Source organism: Oncorhynchus keta, chromosome 12 (assembly GCF_023373465.1).
Source record: "Oncorhynchus keta strain PuntledgeMale-10-30-2019 chromosome 12, Oket_V2, whole genome shotgun sequence".
Classification (NCBI taxonomy): Eukaryota; Metazoa; Chordata; class Actinopteri; order Salmoniformes; family Salmonidae; genus Oncorhynchus; species Oncorhynchus keta.
This window is the reverse complement of record NC_068432.1, coordinates 45045971-45065300: the sequence shown is the minus strand read 5'-3', so window position 1 is coordinate 45065300 and position 19330 is coordinate 45045971. Positions and strand designations below refer to the sequence as shown.

General features: G+C 46.4%; 1 protein-coding gene across 2 annotated transcripts in view; it reads right to left on the bottom strand.

Annotated features, from left to right (window-relative positions):
- Window positions 1–956: 956 nt before the first annotated feature.
- Window positions 957–19330, bottom strand: part of LOC118391621 (protein FAM163B-like) — a 40898-nt gene continuing 22524 nt past the window's right edge. For both annotated transcript variants that reach the window (XM_052458449.1, XM_052458450.1), the window contains exons 2-3: window positions 6519–6634; window positions 957–2407 (exon numbers count right to left, since the gene is read on the bottom strand). In XM_052458449.1, coding sequence (XP_052314409.1) covers window positions 2006–2407; window positions 6519–6611 — 495 coding nt within the window. In that variant the 5' untranslated portion in view covers window positions 6612–6634 and the 3' untranslated portion in view covers window positions 957–2005. The remainder of the gene's footprint in view (window positions 2408–6518; window positions 6635–19330) is intronic.

Sequence of the window (19330 nt, the reverse complement as noted above, 5' to 3'; positions counted from 1 at the left end):
AACGAGAGAACAGAGGCAATGCATCCAATAACAATAACAATCAGATTCCAGCCCCCACTGCACATTCCCTCCGAGTTAATCTTCGCAGTAAATAATCTGATTGAAAGAGTACCCTGTGGGCATGAAAACACAACCACAGAGTCTCTCCATCCCCATCCTGACTATACTGTACACACAGCACAGCTGATGCCTTCTCTCCTCCGGTGCTGCTAGCAGAACCCAGAAAGAACGACCAGACTCTTCCAGGCCGCTCAATCGAGTGCAGAGTTAGTACATCCTCTTAGTCCAGCAAGTTGTGTGGAGGGAGCTAGGCCAAGTACAAACCAATTGAATGAAGAAAAGCCACAAAATATTGTTTAGCTTTATTAGCCCGTGGATCTCTGATTTTAGACACAAGGAATCAGGTGAAAAGACCACGATTTGAAACTCCAGTGAACAAGATTACCATAAATTACATTGTAAAGCTAAAGTGTATAAAATATGAAGGTTGTTTATTTAGTTTTTGTCATCAGTATGTTTTCTCCTCAGACCTAATTAGAATAGACAGTATACAGTAACGACTGAAGTAAAACCTAAAAAAGGGAAAACAACGTTTCAAAAACCTCTTAGCTTGTTTATCCCAATGAGTTAAGCCAACTCTACACACTGTTTGGTAGACTGGCACATTAATAAATAACATAACTGAAAAGCCCACGCTTTAAGGTCCTTTTACTGTTATTGCAGTCCAGTTAGTTTGAAAAGTAGGATAACATGTCGTGTACAACGCTGGCTAGAATGATTTTTATACATCATTTCGTTGGTATGTAAGACACACACTAGGGGGACACACGTCTCACCCTCATAACACACTGACATTAAGAACAGAATCATAATCTGCAGCTGTATGTACAAGACAAGATCAAGCCTGGTCTTCCTTAAGAAGCAGCTAGTCTCTAATGTTCTCTTAGTAAAAGGTCTCTCTCTCTCTCTCTCTCTCTCTCTCTCTCTCTCTCTCTCTCTCTCTCTCTCTCTCTCTCTCTCTCTCTCTCTCTCAAAGATCATGTGGAAAAAGAGCAGAGTAATCCATTCCCCATAATCCACTAGAAGCCCTTAATTTCCTATGTTTTTATGGTCTATAACATGTTGCTCCCCTCTCTTCCATCACTCCTCCAATTCCAAACCATGATGTGATGGATGGCATACTCTATAACTTGGACCATAACTTCGGATTTGATCTGCTCCGTCCCCTTTCTGGTGATCAGGCTGGGGATTGGTGCAGAGTGGCAGTAGTGGGAGGTGGCTCCATAGCCCTCTTATTTTATCCTTATCACCATGGTTTCTTGGTTTATTTAGCAGCAACTACAGAAAGTCTGGTATTTATTATTCAAAGGTACAGTTGATGTGGTGGAATTAGACCGGAGGGGATTTAGTTAGACTGGAGGGTCATTTAGTTAGACCAGAGGGTGGTTTAGTTAGACCAGAGGGTAATTTAGTTAGACCAGAGGGTCATTTAGTTTGACTGGAGGGTGGTTTCGTTAGACCAGAGGGTGGTTTAGTTAGACCGGAGGGTGGTTTAGTTAGACCGGAAGGTGGTTTAGTTAAACCGGAGGGTGGTTTAGTTAGACTGGAGGGTGGTTTAGTTAGACCGGAGGGTGGTTTAGTTAGACTGGAGGGTGGTTTAGTTAGACCGGAGGGTGGTTTAGTTAGACCGGAAGGTGGTTTAGTTAAACCGGAGGGTGGTTTAGTTAGACCGTTTAGGTTTAGGGTAATCCAATACGAGTCCAGACAGAATAGAAACTGTTTTATTTGAGGGTCAACATCCTACTCACCACAGACCAAGCGGATGAGGAGAGGATGGATTTTTTTAATGCTTATATTTTCACCAGTTAATGTGCGGTTATATCTCAGCATAAGACCGAGGGACATGGAGCTGTGGTTGTCGAGCTGCAGTCCCACTATCTGTCCCCATTGTATTTATCTATCTGTTTCCATGAGCCCTCCATGCCACGGGGTGTCGCCGATACCACTAGACGTCAGTGCTGATGCTGCAGCTGCGGTTGAACATGTCCCTCATGGTGACTGACCGGGTCAGGTTCAGTTTGTGGTAGCTGGGCATTTCTAAGGGCAGTTCCAGGTCATGCTGTTGGATGCTACGGTAGCTGATGCGGTCGCCGCCGTTCCGCAGGCCATCCGGATGCTGCAGATAGAAGGGCACATCATGGTGTGTGCACGAAGGGCAAAATGTCTGCGAGCGCGTTAGTTTCCGCGCTAAAGGCGGTGTGAAGAGGGCGGGGCCGTTAGGGGTGGAGGCGGCGACCGACGCCGCCACGATGTTATGGTTGGAGTGGACTGGCGGGAGGCGGGACGTCACTGCAAAGTCGGGCTCCTCCTCCTCCGACTCCAACTCCTCCTTCTTACAGCAATAATACTGTCAGGGAGAAAAGACACAAGGAGAGATAGCTAAAATAATCACAGCATCTCCTTGACAATAAGACATGTTTTACAGTAGGTTTATCTGTGACAGACCTGTTTCAAACACAACTGTCAAATTATCCAAGGACCTGAAAGGCTCTTTTGGAATGTCCATTTCCTACATGATATTCAATGTAACGCTGACAACGAAACATTACGATGAAGATGCTGCAAACAGCAATTATCACTTCAAATACAGAGCGCCGTTACTTGACTGACATGGCAGGCCTGCTCTAAATCTACACTGTGTTGAAAACTGTCTAGTGTGGCACACATTGAAATTTGGTCAGCTATTATCAAACATTACATTGAGCTGTTACAAAATATTACACTGAGATACATCTGAGGTTGGCAAAGAGATCGTGCCTGAGAGAAAAAGATGAGAGAGGAACCGAGTATTTGTGTAATTACTCAGACATGACTCTGAGAAAAGGAGCTGTGCTGTCTGTCGTTTAGCTGAATGGAATAGGAATGGATGGTTAGTTAATTAAATGTCATCTCTTTTTGACCCACTTACAGTTTTATGGTAATACAGTGTAATGGAACGTGTCCCAACTCACCCCGATCCATCCTACCCACTTCTATCTACACACTGATGGTTTGATGAGCACAAATCATCAGACATCCCAGAACCAGAGAACCCTGCTGGACCAACACAACGTCGTGTCTAGTGAGAGAGTTCTGATCTGAGAAACGCTTACAGCAACACCTAATAGAGACATAGTTGTTGTTCAGACTGTGGTCAGGGATCTCCAACTCCTCAAGAAAAGAGGAAAATGACCTTTAAAAAACAGACAACAACTCATGGAATGGCGGGTACTGTGATGGGACACAAACACACACACACACAGACGCAGTCTAAACCAGACATTATTTAGTAGTTGTTGTATTGTTTGTATATCGTTGTATTTTACATTTGTGTGACTGTTCTTTTTCTATTTTGTACTGAACACTTTTTAAAATGTAAACTTCTTAAAACATTGTTGGTTAAGGGCTTGTAAGTAAGCATTTCACTGTAAGGTCTAAACCTACTGTATTCGGCCATGTGACAAATAACATTTGATTTGATTGATTTGATTTGTTCAGTGTATCAGTGTTTTGTTACTTGTTATGTTTTGTGTTTTTTGTGGACCCCAGGAAGAGTAGCTGCAGCTTCTGCAAAAGCTACTGGGGATCCAGATACACAAACAAACAAACATTAGCCATATAACATGCCTAAAATAATGAAGCGTGTATGTCACACCCTGATCTGTTTCACCTCTTTGTGATTGTCTCCACCCCCCTCAAGGTGTCGCCCATCTCCCCTCATTATCCCCTGTGTATTTATACCTGTGTTCTCTGTTTGTCTGTTGCCAGTTCGTTTTGTTCGTTCAGCCTACCAGCGTTTCCCCCTGCTCCTGTCTTTTTCTAGTTCCTGTTTTCTGTTTTTCCTGGTTTTGACCATTCTGCCTGCCCTGACCCTGAGCCTGCCGTTCTGTACCTTGTCACACCACCCTGGATTATTGACCTCTGCCTGCCCTGACCCTGAGCCTGTCGTTCTGTACCTTGTCACACCACCCTGGATTATTGACCTCTGCCTGCCCTGACCCTGAGCCTGCCGTTCTGTACCTTGTCACACCACCCTGGATTATTGACCTCTGCCTGCCCTGACCCTGAGCCTGTCGTTCTGTACCTTATGGACTCTGATCTGGATTATTGACCTCTGCCTGCCCTGACCCTGAGCCTGTCGTTCTGTACCTTATGGACTCTGATCTGGATTTACAGACCTCTGCCTGCCTTGACCTGTCATTCTGCCTGCCCCCTGTTCTAGTAATACACTTTGTTACTTGACCTGTCATTCTGCCTGCCCCCTGTTCTAGTAATACACTTTGTTACTTGACCTGTCATTCTGCCTGCCCCCTGTTCTAGTAATACACTTTGTTACTTGACCTGTCATTCTGCCTGCCCCCTGTTCTAGTAATACACTTTGTTACTTGACCTGTCATCCTGCCTGCCCCCTGTTCTAGTAATACACTTTGTTACTTGACCTGTCATTCTGCCTGCCCCCTGTTCTAGTAATACACTTTGTTACTTGACCTGTCATTCTGCCTGCCCCCTGTTTTAGTAATACACTTTGTTACTTGACCTGTCATTCTGCCTGCCCCCTGTTCTAGTAATACACTTTGTTACTTGACCTGTCATTCTGCCTGCCCCCTGTTCTTGTAATACACTTTGTTTACTTGACCTGTCATTCTGCCTGCCCCCTGTTCTAGTAATACACTTTGTTACTTGACCTGTCATTCTGCCTGCCCCCTGTTCTAGTAATACACTTTGTTACTTGACCTGTCATTCTGCCTGCCCCCTGTTCTAGTAATACACTTTGTTACTTGACCTGTCATTCTGCCTGCCCCCTGTTCTAGTAATACACTTTGTTTACTTGACCTGTCATTCTGCCTGCCCCCTGTTCTTGTAATACACTTTGTTACTTGACCTGTCATTCTGCCTGCCCCCTGTTCTTGTAATACACTTTGTTACTTGACCTGTCATTCTGCCTGCCCCCTGTTCTTGTAATACACTTTGTTACTTGACCTGTCATTCTGCCTTCCCCCTGTTCTTATAATACACTTTTGTTACTTCGTCACTGTCTGCATCTGGGTCAACCCTGAAACGTGATAGTGTGGCTTGAACACACACTGGTTGTGTAATGTTGTGATGACTAACTGTTTAAGAAGTGTGTGATTATCGTGACATTGGATCATCCTGATACCACATAGCCTGACCTCGATGAAGCTTTCAGTTTTACTGATGATCAAGATACGTGCCACATCTTACTAAAGCTCTCAGTCAGAGGTCTTAGACAGAGGAATAGAGGGGGCTCAGTGCTTATTGTGACACTGACAATTCAGTGACAGTACATGATCTGACCACAATGAAGAGAGGGGCCTGAGAGGGGCTTGAGAGGGGCCTGGGAAGGGTTTGAGAGGGGTTGGGTTGACCCCCCCCCTTGGGTTGTGCCGTGGCGGAGATCTTTGTGGGCTATACTCAGCCTTGTCTCAGGATGGTAAGTTGGTGGTTGAAGATATCCCTCTAGTGGTGTGGGGGCTGTGCTTTGGCAAAGTGGGTGGGGTTATACCCTTCCTGTTTGGCCCTGTCCGGGGGTGTCCTCGGATGGGGCCACAGTGTCTCCTGACCCCTCCTGTCTCAGCCTCCAGTATTTATGCTGCAGTAGTTTATGTGTCGGGGGGCTAGGGTCAGTTTGTTATATCTGGAGTACTTCTCCTGTCCTATTCGGTGTCCTGTGTGAATTTAAGTGTGCTCTCTCTAATTCTCTCTTTCTTTCTTTCTCTCTCTCGGAGAACCTGAGCCCTAGGACCATGACTCAGGACTACCTGACATGATGACTCCTTGCTGTCCCCAGTCCACCTGGCCGTGCTGCTGCTCCAGTTTCAACTGTTCTGCCTTATTATTATTGGACCATGCTGGTCATTTATGAACATTTGAACATCTTGGCCATGTTCTGTTATAATCTCCACCCGGCACAGCCAGAAGAGGACTGCCCACCCCACATAGCCTGGTTCCTCACTAGGTTTCTTCCTAGGTGTTGGCCTTTCTAGGGAGTTTTTCCTAGCCACCCTGCTTCTACACCTGCATTGCTTGCTGTTTGGGGTTTTAGGCTGGGTTTCTGTACAGCACTTTGAGATATCAGCTGATGTACGAAGGGCTATATAAATAAATTTGATTTGATTTGATTTGAGCGGGGCCTGAGAGGGGCTTGAGAGGGGCCTGGGAGGGGCTTGAGAGGGGCCTGAGAGGGGCTTGAGAGGGGCTTGTGAGGGGCCTGAGTCTTGAGAGGGGCCTGACAGGGGCTTGAGAGGGGCCTGAGAGGGGCTTGAGAGGGGCCTGAGAGAGGCCATAGGTAAGCCAACGAATTAAAGGCTTTTTCATTTAGTGCATTGACTTATTGTTGTGGAATTTCAGTTTTACTAATGATTTTCAAGACACAAGCAACAGCTTATTAAAGAAGCCAGTCTGCTCTCAGTCAGATTTACAGTACATCTGTACAGAGCGAGGGCATGAGAAGGTCTTACCTGCAGTCTACAGTAACACAGTACTGCGATAATGCACAGTAAGATAACTGTAGCTAAAATACCGCCTGTGATGACCACTGTCCCGGCTGTCATTCGAAATCCTCTCCATCAACAGCCTGCAGAGAAGAGAGAATGAAATAAAGAGGGGGAAGGAGAAGATGGAGAGAGAGACAGAGGGGAGAGAGGAAAGAAAGAGAGAGAGAGGGGGAGAGGAAAGAGAGAGAGAGAGAGAGAGAGAGAGAGAGAGAGAGAGAGAGGGGGGGAGGAAAGAGAGCGAGAGAGAGGGGGAGATGGAGGAGAGAGAGGAAAGAGAGAGAGAGACAGAAGGGGAGAGGAAAGAAAGAGAGAGACAGAGGGGGAAGACGGAAGAAAGAGAGAGACAGAGGGGGGAGAGGAAAGAGAGAGATAGGGGAGAGGAGAGAGGGAGAGAGAGGGGGGAGGAAAGAGAGAGAGACAGTGGGGGGAGAGGAAAGAAAGAGAGAGAGAGGGAGAGAGGAAAGAGAGAGAGACGGAGTGGGGAGAGGAAAGAAAGAGAGAGACAGAGGGGGGAGAGGAAAGAGAGAGATAGGGGAGAGGAGAGAGGGAGAGAGAGGGGGGAGGAAAGAGAGAGAGACAGTGGGGGGAGAGGAAAGAAAGAGAGAGAGAGAGGGGGAGAGGAAAGAGAGAGAGACAGAGGGGGGAGAGGAAAGAAAGAGAGAGACAGAGGGGGGAGAGGAAAGAGAGAGAGACAGAGGGGAGAGAGGAAAGATGGAGAGAGGGGGAGATGAAAGAGGGAGAGAGAGGGGGAGAGGACAGATGGAGAGAGAGTGGGAGAGGAAAGATGGACAGAGAGGGGGAGATGAAAGAGGGAGAGGGGGAGAGGAAAGATGGAGAGAGAGGGGGGAGATGAAAGAGAGAGAGAGGGGGAGAGGAAAGAGAGAGACAGAGGGGGGAGAGGAAAGAGGGAGAGAGAGGGGAGAGGAAAGAGGGAGAGAGAGGGGAGAGGAAAGAGGGAGAGAGAGGGGGAGATGAAAGAGGGAGAGAGCGGGGGAGAGGAAAGATGGAGGGGGAGAGGAAAGAGAGAGAGAGGGGGAGAGGAAAGAGAGAGAGAGAGAGAGAGAGAGGGGGAGAGGAAATAGGGAGATAGAGGGGAGGGGAAAGATGGAGAGAGAGGGGGAGAGGAAAGAGGGAGAAAGAGGGGCAGACGAAAGAGAGAGAGAGAGGGGGGGAGAGGGAGAGAGAGGGGCAGACGAAAGAGAGAGGGGGAGAGGAAAGATAAAAAATAAAGACAGTATCTATCAGTGTATTGTATTCATTAAGCAGATCTTTAACTATGTCATCCACTGAGGGCGCTTATTGAATTATCCTCCCTTTACTAACATAATAAAATCAAAGCATAAATCCATAATCTAGATTTTGTCTCTCTGCTTGAAACACAGACACAGGAGATTAAAAACAGGATGAGCTGTGGAGGGACAGACAGAGAAACAGATGGGGCTGGGATGGATTATGACCCCTGTTTCCTACTCAGAGGCAAGGATGATTGACCTCTGAACTCTGAACCTTATACAGAGGTCACAGAGGGAAAAAATGAAGACAGCAGCGTTGACATTAAGGCTTTGCTGAGGCAGCAACATTTAAAAAAAATCAATACTGAGCTCCTCTTTTGAGCTCCTCTTTTCAACCTAACCTCCCAACCAACCTAACCTCCCAACCTAATCTCCCAACCAACCTAACCTCCCAACCAACCTAACCTCCCAACCAACCTAACCTCCCAACCTAATCTCCCAACCAACCTAACCTCCCAACCAACCTAACCTCCCAACCTAATCTCCCAACCAACCTAACCTCCCAACCAACCTAACCTCCCAACCAACCTCCCAACCTAATCTCCCAACCAACCTAACCTCCCAACCAACCTAACCTCCCAACCAACCTAACCTCCCAACCTAATCTCCCAACCAACCTAACCTCCCAACCAACCTAACCTCCCAACCTAATCTCCCAACCAACCTAACCTCCCAACCAACCTGACCTCCCAATCAACCTCCCAACCAACCTAACCTCCCAATCAACCTAACCTCCCAATCAACCTAACCTCTCAATCAACCTAACCTCCCAACCAACCTAACCTCCCAACCTAACCTAACCTCCCAACCAACCAACCAACCAACCTAACCTCCCAACCAACCAACCTAACCTCCCAACCAAGCAACCTAACCTCCCAACCAACCTAACCTAACCTCCCAATCAACCTAACCTCTTCTCTCGTCCAACTACAGTGTGGTCGGGTCCTCTTGAAAGACATCAACAACCTGTCTTTAGGCCCTTTACCTTGTTACTTTAGATAGATATGATCAAGTCAATATAGGGAACTCTCTACAAACAACACATACTGTAGCAAACCTACCGGATAGAATCTAGTTTGACAAATCTAATGTACGAATTGGAAAGAGAAGAAACTGAAAACCAAAACAGAGAATTAAAAAGACAGCAGAATAACAGTCCCATTCAGGTCTGTCAGACTGGACTACAGACAAGATTGGACCTAGACTGGACCACAGACTAGACTGGACTACAGACTAGACTGGACCACAGACTAGACTGGACTACAGAATGGTGTCGAAATTTAAAAATCTCACAAAGATGAACAGTCTACAAAATATGACACATTTTGTAGACACATCTTGTGTGTACTATGTCCATATGTCTCTGAGAATATATAAAATATTTATATTCTATATGATTATATGTCTATGGTATTGACTTGGTTGTGTTGACCAGCTAGACAAGAGTGACGGCTCATTAACCTCTGACCTGGGGCTAATTATGTTCCTGGTACTAAATTACCCCCACAGAACATGCACATCTGATCATGCCTCCTACTGACAGAGGACGGAGGAAGCTACCTACTCAAATACCTTTTACACACAGTATACAGTAAAGTACGGTACGATACTACACTGAGTAAAAATAACATTATATATATTATAATTAATATTGAGTTTCACCCCCTTTTGCATTCAGAACAGCCTACATTTTTCGGGGCATGGACTCTACAAGGTGTCAAATGTGTTTTACAGGGATGCTGGCCCATGTTGACTCCAATGCTTCCCACAGTTGTGTCAAGTTGGCTGGATGTCCTTTGGGTGGTGGACCATTCTTAATACACTTGGGAACCTGTTGAGTATGAAAACCCAGCACCGTTGCAGTTCTTGAATAGCAACTACTATCATACCCCTTTCAAAGACACTTACATGTTTTGTCTTGCCCTCTCACCCTCTGAATAGAACACATACACAATCCATGTCCCAATGTTCTCAAGGCTTAAACATCCTTCTTTAACCTGTCTCCTCCCCTTCATCTACATTGATTGGTGGACATCAATAAGGGATCATAGCTTTCACCTGGTCAGTCTATGTCATGGAAAGAGCATGTGTTAATAAGTATGTGCTATCATCACATACACACACACATTTGCACGCACCTCTGATATAACTCCACCCCCCTACACCAATAACCCATGATATAACCCCCCTACCTATAACCCATTATATAAACCCCCCCAAGAATAACCCATGACATAACCCCCCCCCACTAATAACCCATGATATAAACCCCTCCACCAATAACCCATGATATAAACCCCCCTACCTATAACCCATGATATCACCCCCCACTAATAACCCATGATATAACCCCCCCACTAATAACCCATGATATAAACCCCTCCACTAATAACCCATGATATAACCCCCCTACCTATAACCCATAATATAACCCCCCCCACTAATAGCCCATGATATAAACCCCTCCACTAATAGCCCATGATATAACCCTCCCTACCTATAACCCATAATATAACCCCCCCCACTAATAGCCCATGATATAAACCCCTCCACTAATAACCCATGATATAACCCCCCCTACCTATAACCCATAATATAACCCCCCCCCACTAATAGCCCATGATATAAACCCCTCCACTAATAACCCATGATATAACCCCCCTACCTATAACCCATAATATAACCCCCCCCACTAATAACCCATGATATAAACCCCTCCACTAATAACCCATGATATAACCCTCCCTACCTATAACCCATGATATAACCCCCCCACTAATAACCCATGATATAAACCCCTCCACTAATAACCCATGATATAAACCCCTCCACTAATAACCCATGATATAAACCCCTCCACTAATAACCCATGATATAAACCCCTCCACTAATAACCCATGATATAACCCTCCCTACCTATAACCCATGATATAACCCCCCCCCACGAATAACCCATGATATAAACCTCTCCACTAATAACCCATGATATAAACCCCTCCACTAATAACCCATGATATAACCCTCCCTACCTATAACCCATGATATAACCCCCCCCCACTAATAACCCATGATATAAACCTCTCCACTAATAACCCATGATATAACCCCTCCACTAATAACCCATTATATAACCCTCCTCTACCAATAACCAATGAAATAACCCTCCACCAATAACCCATGATATAACCCTCCTCTACCAATAACCAATGAAATAACCCTTCCCCCAATAACCCATGATATAAACCTCTCCACTAATAACCCATGATATAACCCCTCCACTAATAACCCATTATATAACCCCTCCCTCTACCAATAACCAATGAAATAACCCTTCCCCCAATAACCCATGATATAAACCTCCCTACCTATAACTCATGATATAACCCCCCCACTAATAACCCATGATATAAACCTCTCCACTAATAACCCATGATATAACCCCTCCACTAATAACCCATTATATAACCCCTCCCTCTACCAATAACCAATGAAATAACCCCTCCACCAATAACCCATGATATAACCCCTCCCTCTACCAATAACCAATGAAATAACCCTTCCCCCAATAACCCATGATATAAACCTCTCCACTAATAGCCCATGATATAAACCCCTCCACTAATAACCCATGATATAACCCCCCCTACCTATAACCCATAATATAACCCCCCCCCCACTAATAGCCCATGATATAAACCCCTCCACTAATAACCCATGATATAACCCCCCTACCTATAACCCATAATATAACCCCCCCCACTAATAACCCATGATATAAACCCCTCCACTAATAACCCATGATATAACCCTCCCTACCTATAACCCATGATATAACCCCCCCACTAATAACCCATGATATAAACCCCTCCACTAATAACCCATGATATAAACCCCTCCACTAATAACCCATGATATAAACCCCTCCACTAATAACCCATGATATAAACCCCTCCACTAATAACCCATGATATAACCCTCCCTACCTATAACCCATGATATAACCCCCCCCCACGAATAACCCATGATATAAACCTCTCCACTAATAACCCATGATATAAACCCCTCCACTAATAACCCATGATATAACCCTCCCTACCTATAACCCATGATATAACCCCCCCCCACTAATAACCCATGATATAAACCTCTCCACTAATAACCCATGATATAACCCCTCCACTAATAACCCATTATATAACCCCTCCCTCTACCAATAACCAATGAAATAACCCCTCCACCAATAACCCATGATATAACCCCTCCCTCTACCAATAACCAATGAAATAACCCTTCCCCCAATAACCCATGATATAAACCTCTCCACTAATAACCCATGATATAACCCCTCCACTAATAACCCATTATATAACCCCTCCCTCTACCAATAACCAATGAAATAACCCTTCCCCCAATAACCCATGATATAAACCTCCCTACCTATAACTCATGATATAACCCCCCCCCACTAATAACCCATGATATAAACCTCTCCACTAATAATAATATAATATAATATAATATAATATAATATAAATAATATAATATAATATATGCCATTTAGATATAACCTTACAGTCATGTGTGCATGCATTCTACGTATGGGTGGTCCCGGGGATAACCACTATGGCGTTAAATAACCATGCTCTACCAACTGAGCTACAGAAGCACTAATAACCCATGATATAAACCCCTCCACTAATAACCCATGATATAACCCCTCCCTCTACCAATAACCAATGAAATAACCCTTCCCCCAATAACCCATGATATAAACCTCTCCACTAATAACCCATGATATAACCCCTCCACCAATACCCCATGCTATAAATCCCACCACCACAGTGCTGCTGTGTGTAGCTCGAGCCCCTAGCGTCCCCTAGGGATGATCTCATCAGATCAGTGTGTGAGAGATGTGTTGCTGTAACACCACATGATGCATAAATGATTTACCGTAGACACAGTGGAAAGCTGGGAAACAGGCAAACAGAAAGTGTCCAGCCACTACAGTCGAAGAGGAGGAAGACAGACCATTTTTTAAGCAACAATGTAGACATCTTGCTGTCTCAGCTCTTGTGTGTCTCAGCTCTTGAGTGTTAAAAGTATCTAGTGGAATGCAGAAGCAAGAGAGATGTTGAGAGATAACAGATGCAAGAGAGATGTTGTGTACATACACACACATAATGCAGACATGCTCACAGAAACACACAGCGGTACATACACACACAGACTGAGACATATGCACACACATAGAGACAACACACCTCTCCTCTCTCTCTCTTTATCTCTCTCTGCCTCTCTCGGTCTCGGTCTCTCTCTCTCCCCTCCTTCTCTCCACCCTCTCAATTTTTCTCTCATTGTCTCTCTCTCCCTCTCTCCCCCCTCTCTCTCCCTCTCTCCCTCTCTCTCTCCCTCTCTCTCCCTCTCTCCCCCCTCTCTCTCCCTCTCTCTCCCACCCAATTAAAATGTGAATTCTCTCTCTATCTCTCCCTCTCACTCTCTCTCCCCTCTCTCTCTCTCCCTCCCTCTCGCTCTCTCTCTCTCTCTCTCAATTTACATTTCAAGTATCTCTCTCTCCCCTTCTCTCTCAATTTCAATTTCAATTATCTCTCCCTCTCTCCCTATCTCTCCCTCAATGTAAATGATCTCCCCCCTTCTCTCTCTCACTCTCTCATACACACAATCTCTCTCTCACACACACACACACACACACACACACACACACACACACACACACACACACACACACACACACACACACACACACACACACACACACACACACACACACACACACACACACACACACACACACACACACACACACACACACACACACACACACACAGTGGGTCCAAAGGAATAAGTTGGCACATTTTAATGAAACATGGCACTAACCACAAAAGGAGTCTTGCCAATTACTTTTGACAATTCTAAAGTTGAAATAGGAGAGTGAGTGTGAACACGCTACAGGGGAGATGAAAGACATGCACAGGGAAATAGGAACACTGCCACAGAGACCCATTCAACAAGCCAGCCCAGAGAAACAATATAATGAACTAGAAATGTCCTCATTCCTGTAATGTTCTTTATTGTTAAGCTGTCTGTTCGTAGAATATAGTGCATGGAAAGCACACATGGCAGGTCAGCATCACAGATCAAACCTTCCCTGAGCTCTACCTCACCAACGTTTTTAATGGCTTGCTTCACTCTCAAAAAGGTTTTATAGAACAGCAAATTACTATTATTATTTTTTAGCAGTGCACAGCTAGGCAGGAGAAACCTTTTGTTAGCCACACACAGTCCACTTCAATAGTATATAAACCCAAACACAGAATAGAGCATGGTGCAGTCTGCCGTGGGTTCCATTCCCTACGGCGGACCAAACCCAAACCCACGGCGGACCAAACCCACGGCGGACCAAACCCAAACCCACGGCGGACCAAACCCAAACCCACAGCGGACCAAACCCAAACCCAAACCGGACCAAACCCAAACCCACAGCGGACCAAACCCAAACCCACGGCGGACCAAACCCAAACCCACAGCGGACCAAACCCAAACCCACAGCGGACCTAACCCAAACCGGACCAAACCCACGGCGGACCAAACCCAAACCCACGGTGGACCAAACCCAAACCCACGGCGGACCAAACCCAAACCCACAGCGGACCAAACCCAAACCCAAAAACCCACGGACCAAACCCAAACCCACAGCGGACCCCAAAAACCCAAAAACCCACGGCGGACCAAACCCAAACCCACGGCGGACCAAACCCAAAAACCCACAGCGGACCAAACCCAAACCCGGCGGAAAAACCCGGACCAAACCCAAACCCACGGCGGACCAAACCCAAACCCACGGCGGACCAAACCCACCAAACCCACGGCGGACCAAACCCAAACCCAAACCGGACCAAACCCAAACCCACAGCGGACCAAACCCAAACCCACGGCGGACCAAACCCACGGCGGACCAAACCCAAACCCACAGCGGACCAAACCCAAACCCACAGCGGACCAAACCCACGGCGGACCAAACCCAAACCCACGGCGGACCAAACCCAAACCCACGGCGGACCAAACCCAAACCCACGGCGGACCAAACCCAAACCCACGGCGGACCAAACCCAAACCCACGGCGGACCAAACCCAAACCCACAGCGGACCAAACCCAAACCCACGGCGGACCAAACCCAAACCCACGGCGGACCAAACCCAAACCCACGGCGGACCAAACCCAAACCCACGGCGGACCAAACCCAAACCCACGGCGGACCAAACCCAAACCCACGGCGGACCAAACCCAAACCCGCAGCGGACCAAACCCAAACCCACAGCGGACCAAACCCAAACCCACGGCGGACCAAACCCACGGCGGACCAAACCCACGGCAGACCAAACCCACAGCGGACCAAACCCAAACCCACGGCGGACCAAACCCACGGCGGACCAAACCCAAACCCACGGACCAAACCCACGGCGGACCAAACCCAAACCCACGGCGGACCAAACCCAAACCCACGGCGGACCAAACCCACGGCGGACCAAACCCAAACCCAAACAGCGGACCAAACCCAAACCCACGGCGGACCAAACCCAAACCCACGGCGGACCAAACCCAAACCCACGGCGGACCAAACCCACGGTGGACCAAACCCAAACCCACAGCGGACCAAACCCAAACCCACGGCGGACCAAACCCAAACCCACGGCGGACCAAACCCAAACAGCGGACCAAACCCAAACCCCACCCAAACCCAAACAGCGGACCAAACCCACAGCGGACCAAACCCAAACCCACGGCGGACCAAACCCAAACCCACGGGACCAAACCCACAGGGACCAAACCCACAGGGACCAAACCAAACCCAAACCCACCCACGGACCAAACCCAAACCCACGGCGGACCAAACCCAAACCCACAGCGGACCAAACCCAAACCCACAGCGGACCAAACCCACGGCGGACCAAACCCAAACCTACAGCGGACCAAACCCAAACCCACAGCGGACCAAACCCAAACCGGACCAAACCCACGGCGGACCAAACCCACGGCGGACCAAACCCAAACCCAAACCCACGGCGGACCAAACCCACGGCGGACCAAACCCACGGCGGACCAAACCCAAACCCACGGTGGACCAAACCCAAACCCACAGCGGACCAAACCCACGGCGGACCAAACCCAAACCCACGGTGGACCAAACCCAAACCCACAGCGGACCAAACCCACAGCGGACCTAACCCAAACCGGACCAAACCCACGGCGGACCAAACCCAAACCCACGGTGGACCAAACCCAAACCCACAGCGGACCAAACCCAAACCGGACCTAACCCACGGCGGACCAAAAACGTAAAATGTAATACCTTCCTTTATCCTATATAATGATTTTATACAGGGTGGAGAGGTTGGGTTGGGGGACACACAATGCATTGTCCGGGTAGCCATTTGATTAGCTGTTGTGGAGCCTTTTGGTCCTAGACTTGGTGCTCTTGGACTTGGTGCTCCGGTACCGCTTGCCATGCGGTAGCAGAGAGAACAGTCTATGACTGGGGGCTGACTGGAGTCTTTGACCATTTTTAGGGCCTTCCTCTGACACCGCCCGGTATAGAGGTCCTGGATGGCAGGCAGCTTAGCCCCAGTGATGTACTGGGCCGTACGCACTACCCTCTGTAGTGCCTTGCGGTCGGAGGCTGAGCAGTTGCCGTACCAGGCAGGGATGTAATCAGTCAGGATGCTCTTGATGTTGCAGCCCTCTTCACGACTGTATTGGTGTGATTGGACCATTCTAGTTTGTTGGTGATGTGGACACCAAGGAACTTGAAGCTCTGAACCTGCTCCACTACAACCCCATTGATGAGTGCTTGGTTCTCCTTTTCCTGTAGTCTGCAATCATCTCCTTTGTCTTGATTATGTTGAGGGACAGGTTGTTATTCTGGCACCACCCGGCCAAGTCCCTGACCTTGCAGAGGGAGAAGGTTCCTTTAGTGCACATGGACTATGGTGGTCTGCTTGAAACATGCTGGTATTACAGCCTCAATCAGGGAAATATTGAAAATGTCAGTGAAGACACCTGCCAGTTGGTCAGCACATGCCCGGAGCACACGTCCTGGTCATCTGTCTGGCCCCACAACCTGTTGGTTCGTCTGAGGGTGTAGCGGGATTTCTTATAAGCTTCTCGGTTAGGGTCCTGCTCCTTGAAGTCAGCAGCTCTACCCTTTAGCTCAGTGCGGCTGTTGCCTGTGTTCCATGGTTTCTGGTTGGGGTACGTACATACAGTCACTGTTGGGACAACGTCATCAATGCACTTATTGATGAAGCCAGTGACCGATGTGATGTACTCCTCAATGCCTTCGGGGGAATTCCGGAACATATTCCAGTCTGTGCTAGCAAAACAGTCCTGAAGCTGAGCATCTGCTTAATCTGACCACTTCTGTATTGCGCGAGTCACTGGTGCTTCCTGCTTTAGTTTTTCCTTGTAAGCAGGAATCAGGAGGATTGAATTATGGTCAGATTTGCCAAATGGGGGGCGAGGGAGAACTTTGTATGCGCCTCTGTGTGTGGTGTAAAGGTGGTCTAGAGTTTTTTTTCCCTCTGGTTGCACATTGAACATGCTGATAGAAATTAGGTAAGACTGATTTCAGAAGTTGAACAAGTATTCAGCAACACCCTAGAGCAGACTGAAGATGAACAAGTATTCAGCAACACCCTAGAGCAGACTGAAGATTAACAAGTATTCAGCAACACCCTAGAGCAGACTGAAGATTAACAAGTATTCAGCAACACTATTTTGCTTTAAGGGAAAAAAAATACATTATGCTGGCTGTTGCATTTTTTCAACAAGTCACAGTATGTAGGCCTACTGATCGAGGTAAAGGAGCACAAAGAAGCCAGCAGCCTTATTTTACTGCAGTGGTCACTTTCTGAGTCACAATGCAAGACGAGCTACCTCTCAGATGTTTTTTAACATGATTTTTGAAATACTACTTCATCTCTGTACTCCACACATACAATTATCTGTAAGAACCCTCAGTCCAGCAGTGAATTTCAAACGCAGATTGAACCACAAAGACCAGGGAGGTTTTCCAATGGCTCGCAAAGAAGGTCACCAGTTGATAGATGGTAGTACCTATAGGTACTGTAGATGGGTTAAGAAAACATGGTGAAATTACAAAGATACAGGCTTCCTTCCTAACTCAATTGCCGAAGAGGAAGGAAACCACATTTCACTTTTTGTCCTGAATACAAAGTGTTATGTTTGGGGCAAATCCAATACATCATCATGTTATGGGTTTGCTTGTAATTGTTAAGGACTGGGGAGTTTATCAGGATAAAATTGAAATGGAATGAAATTAAGCACAGGCAAAATCCTAGGGAAAACCTGGTTCGGTCTGCTTTCCACCAGACACTGGGAGTTGAATTCACCTTTCAGCACGACAATAACCTAAAACACAAGGCCAAATCTACACTGGAGTGGCTTACCAAGAAGACAGTAAATGTTCCTGAGTGGATGATTTAAATCTACTTGAAAATCTATGGAAAGACCTGAAAATGATTGTCTATCAATGATCAACAACCAATTTGACCAAGCTTGAAGAAGTTTGAAAATAATAATGTGCAAATGTTGCACAATTCAGTTGTGGAAAGCTCTCAGAAAAAGTATAAAAAAGACTCCCAGCTGTAATCACTGCCAAAGGTGCTTCGAAAAGGAATTGACCCAGGAGTGTGAATACATATGTAAACAAGGTATTGCTGTATTTTATTCATTTTCCATAAATTTGCAAACATTTCACCTTGTCATTATGGAGTATTGTGTGTAGATGGGTGACACACAAAAAAAGTAATTCATTTTGAATTCAGGCTGTAACATCAAAATGTGGAATAAGTCAAGGGGTATGATTACTTTCTGAAGGGATTGTAATACTCAAAAAAGCATTGAAAAACCTCCACAAAGCAAATTGGACAGTTTTACCTGTGTTGTTTCTTCAGTGTAACATATCTAGTGTTGAATCAGAAGTTAAATAAACTCTGTAAGTGTTGCTTTTAATAATCAGTGTTAAACCAAAGTGACGGCCATCATTATCATATTTCCCAGCATTCTCTATTGTAGGTAGATTTAAAAAAAAATGTTTGTTTCAATATCTATGTTTTTACATGTACACTGATTGATTTATTAATGTTATGCTACTCAAATATAAATAAAACATTTCAAAATGAATCCAATCTGTTACTTGGACTTATTGCACCCTTTACTGAAATGGTTGTTCCAGTTTAGATAGTTAAGGCATTCTCATAACTAAGCCTTCCCAACCCGGCAGTCATTCCGAATGCTAAAATTCTAAATGTTGGATATCCCCACTCTGGCTGGATTCCATTAGGAATTATACATCATGCAAGCCAGCATAAAGTAACTGCTAGGCCTGAGGTGGCCTGTAAACCATCAGTTTCAGGCCACTGTATTAGGGTAAAACTAGGACCGCA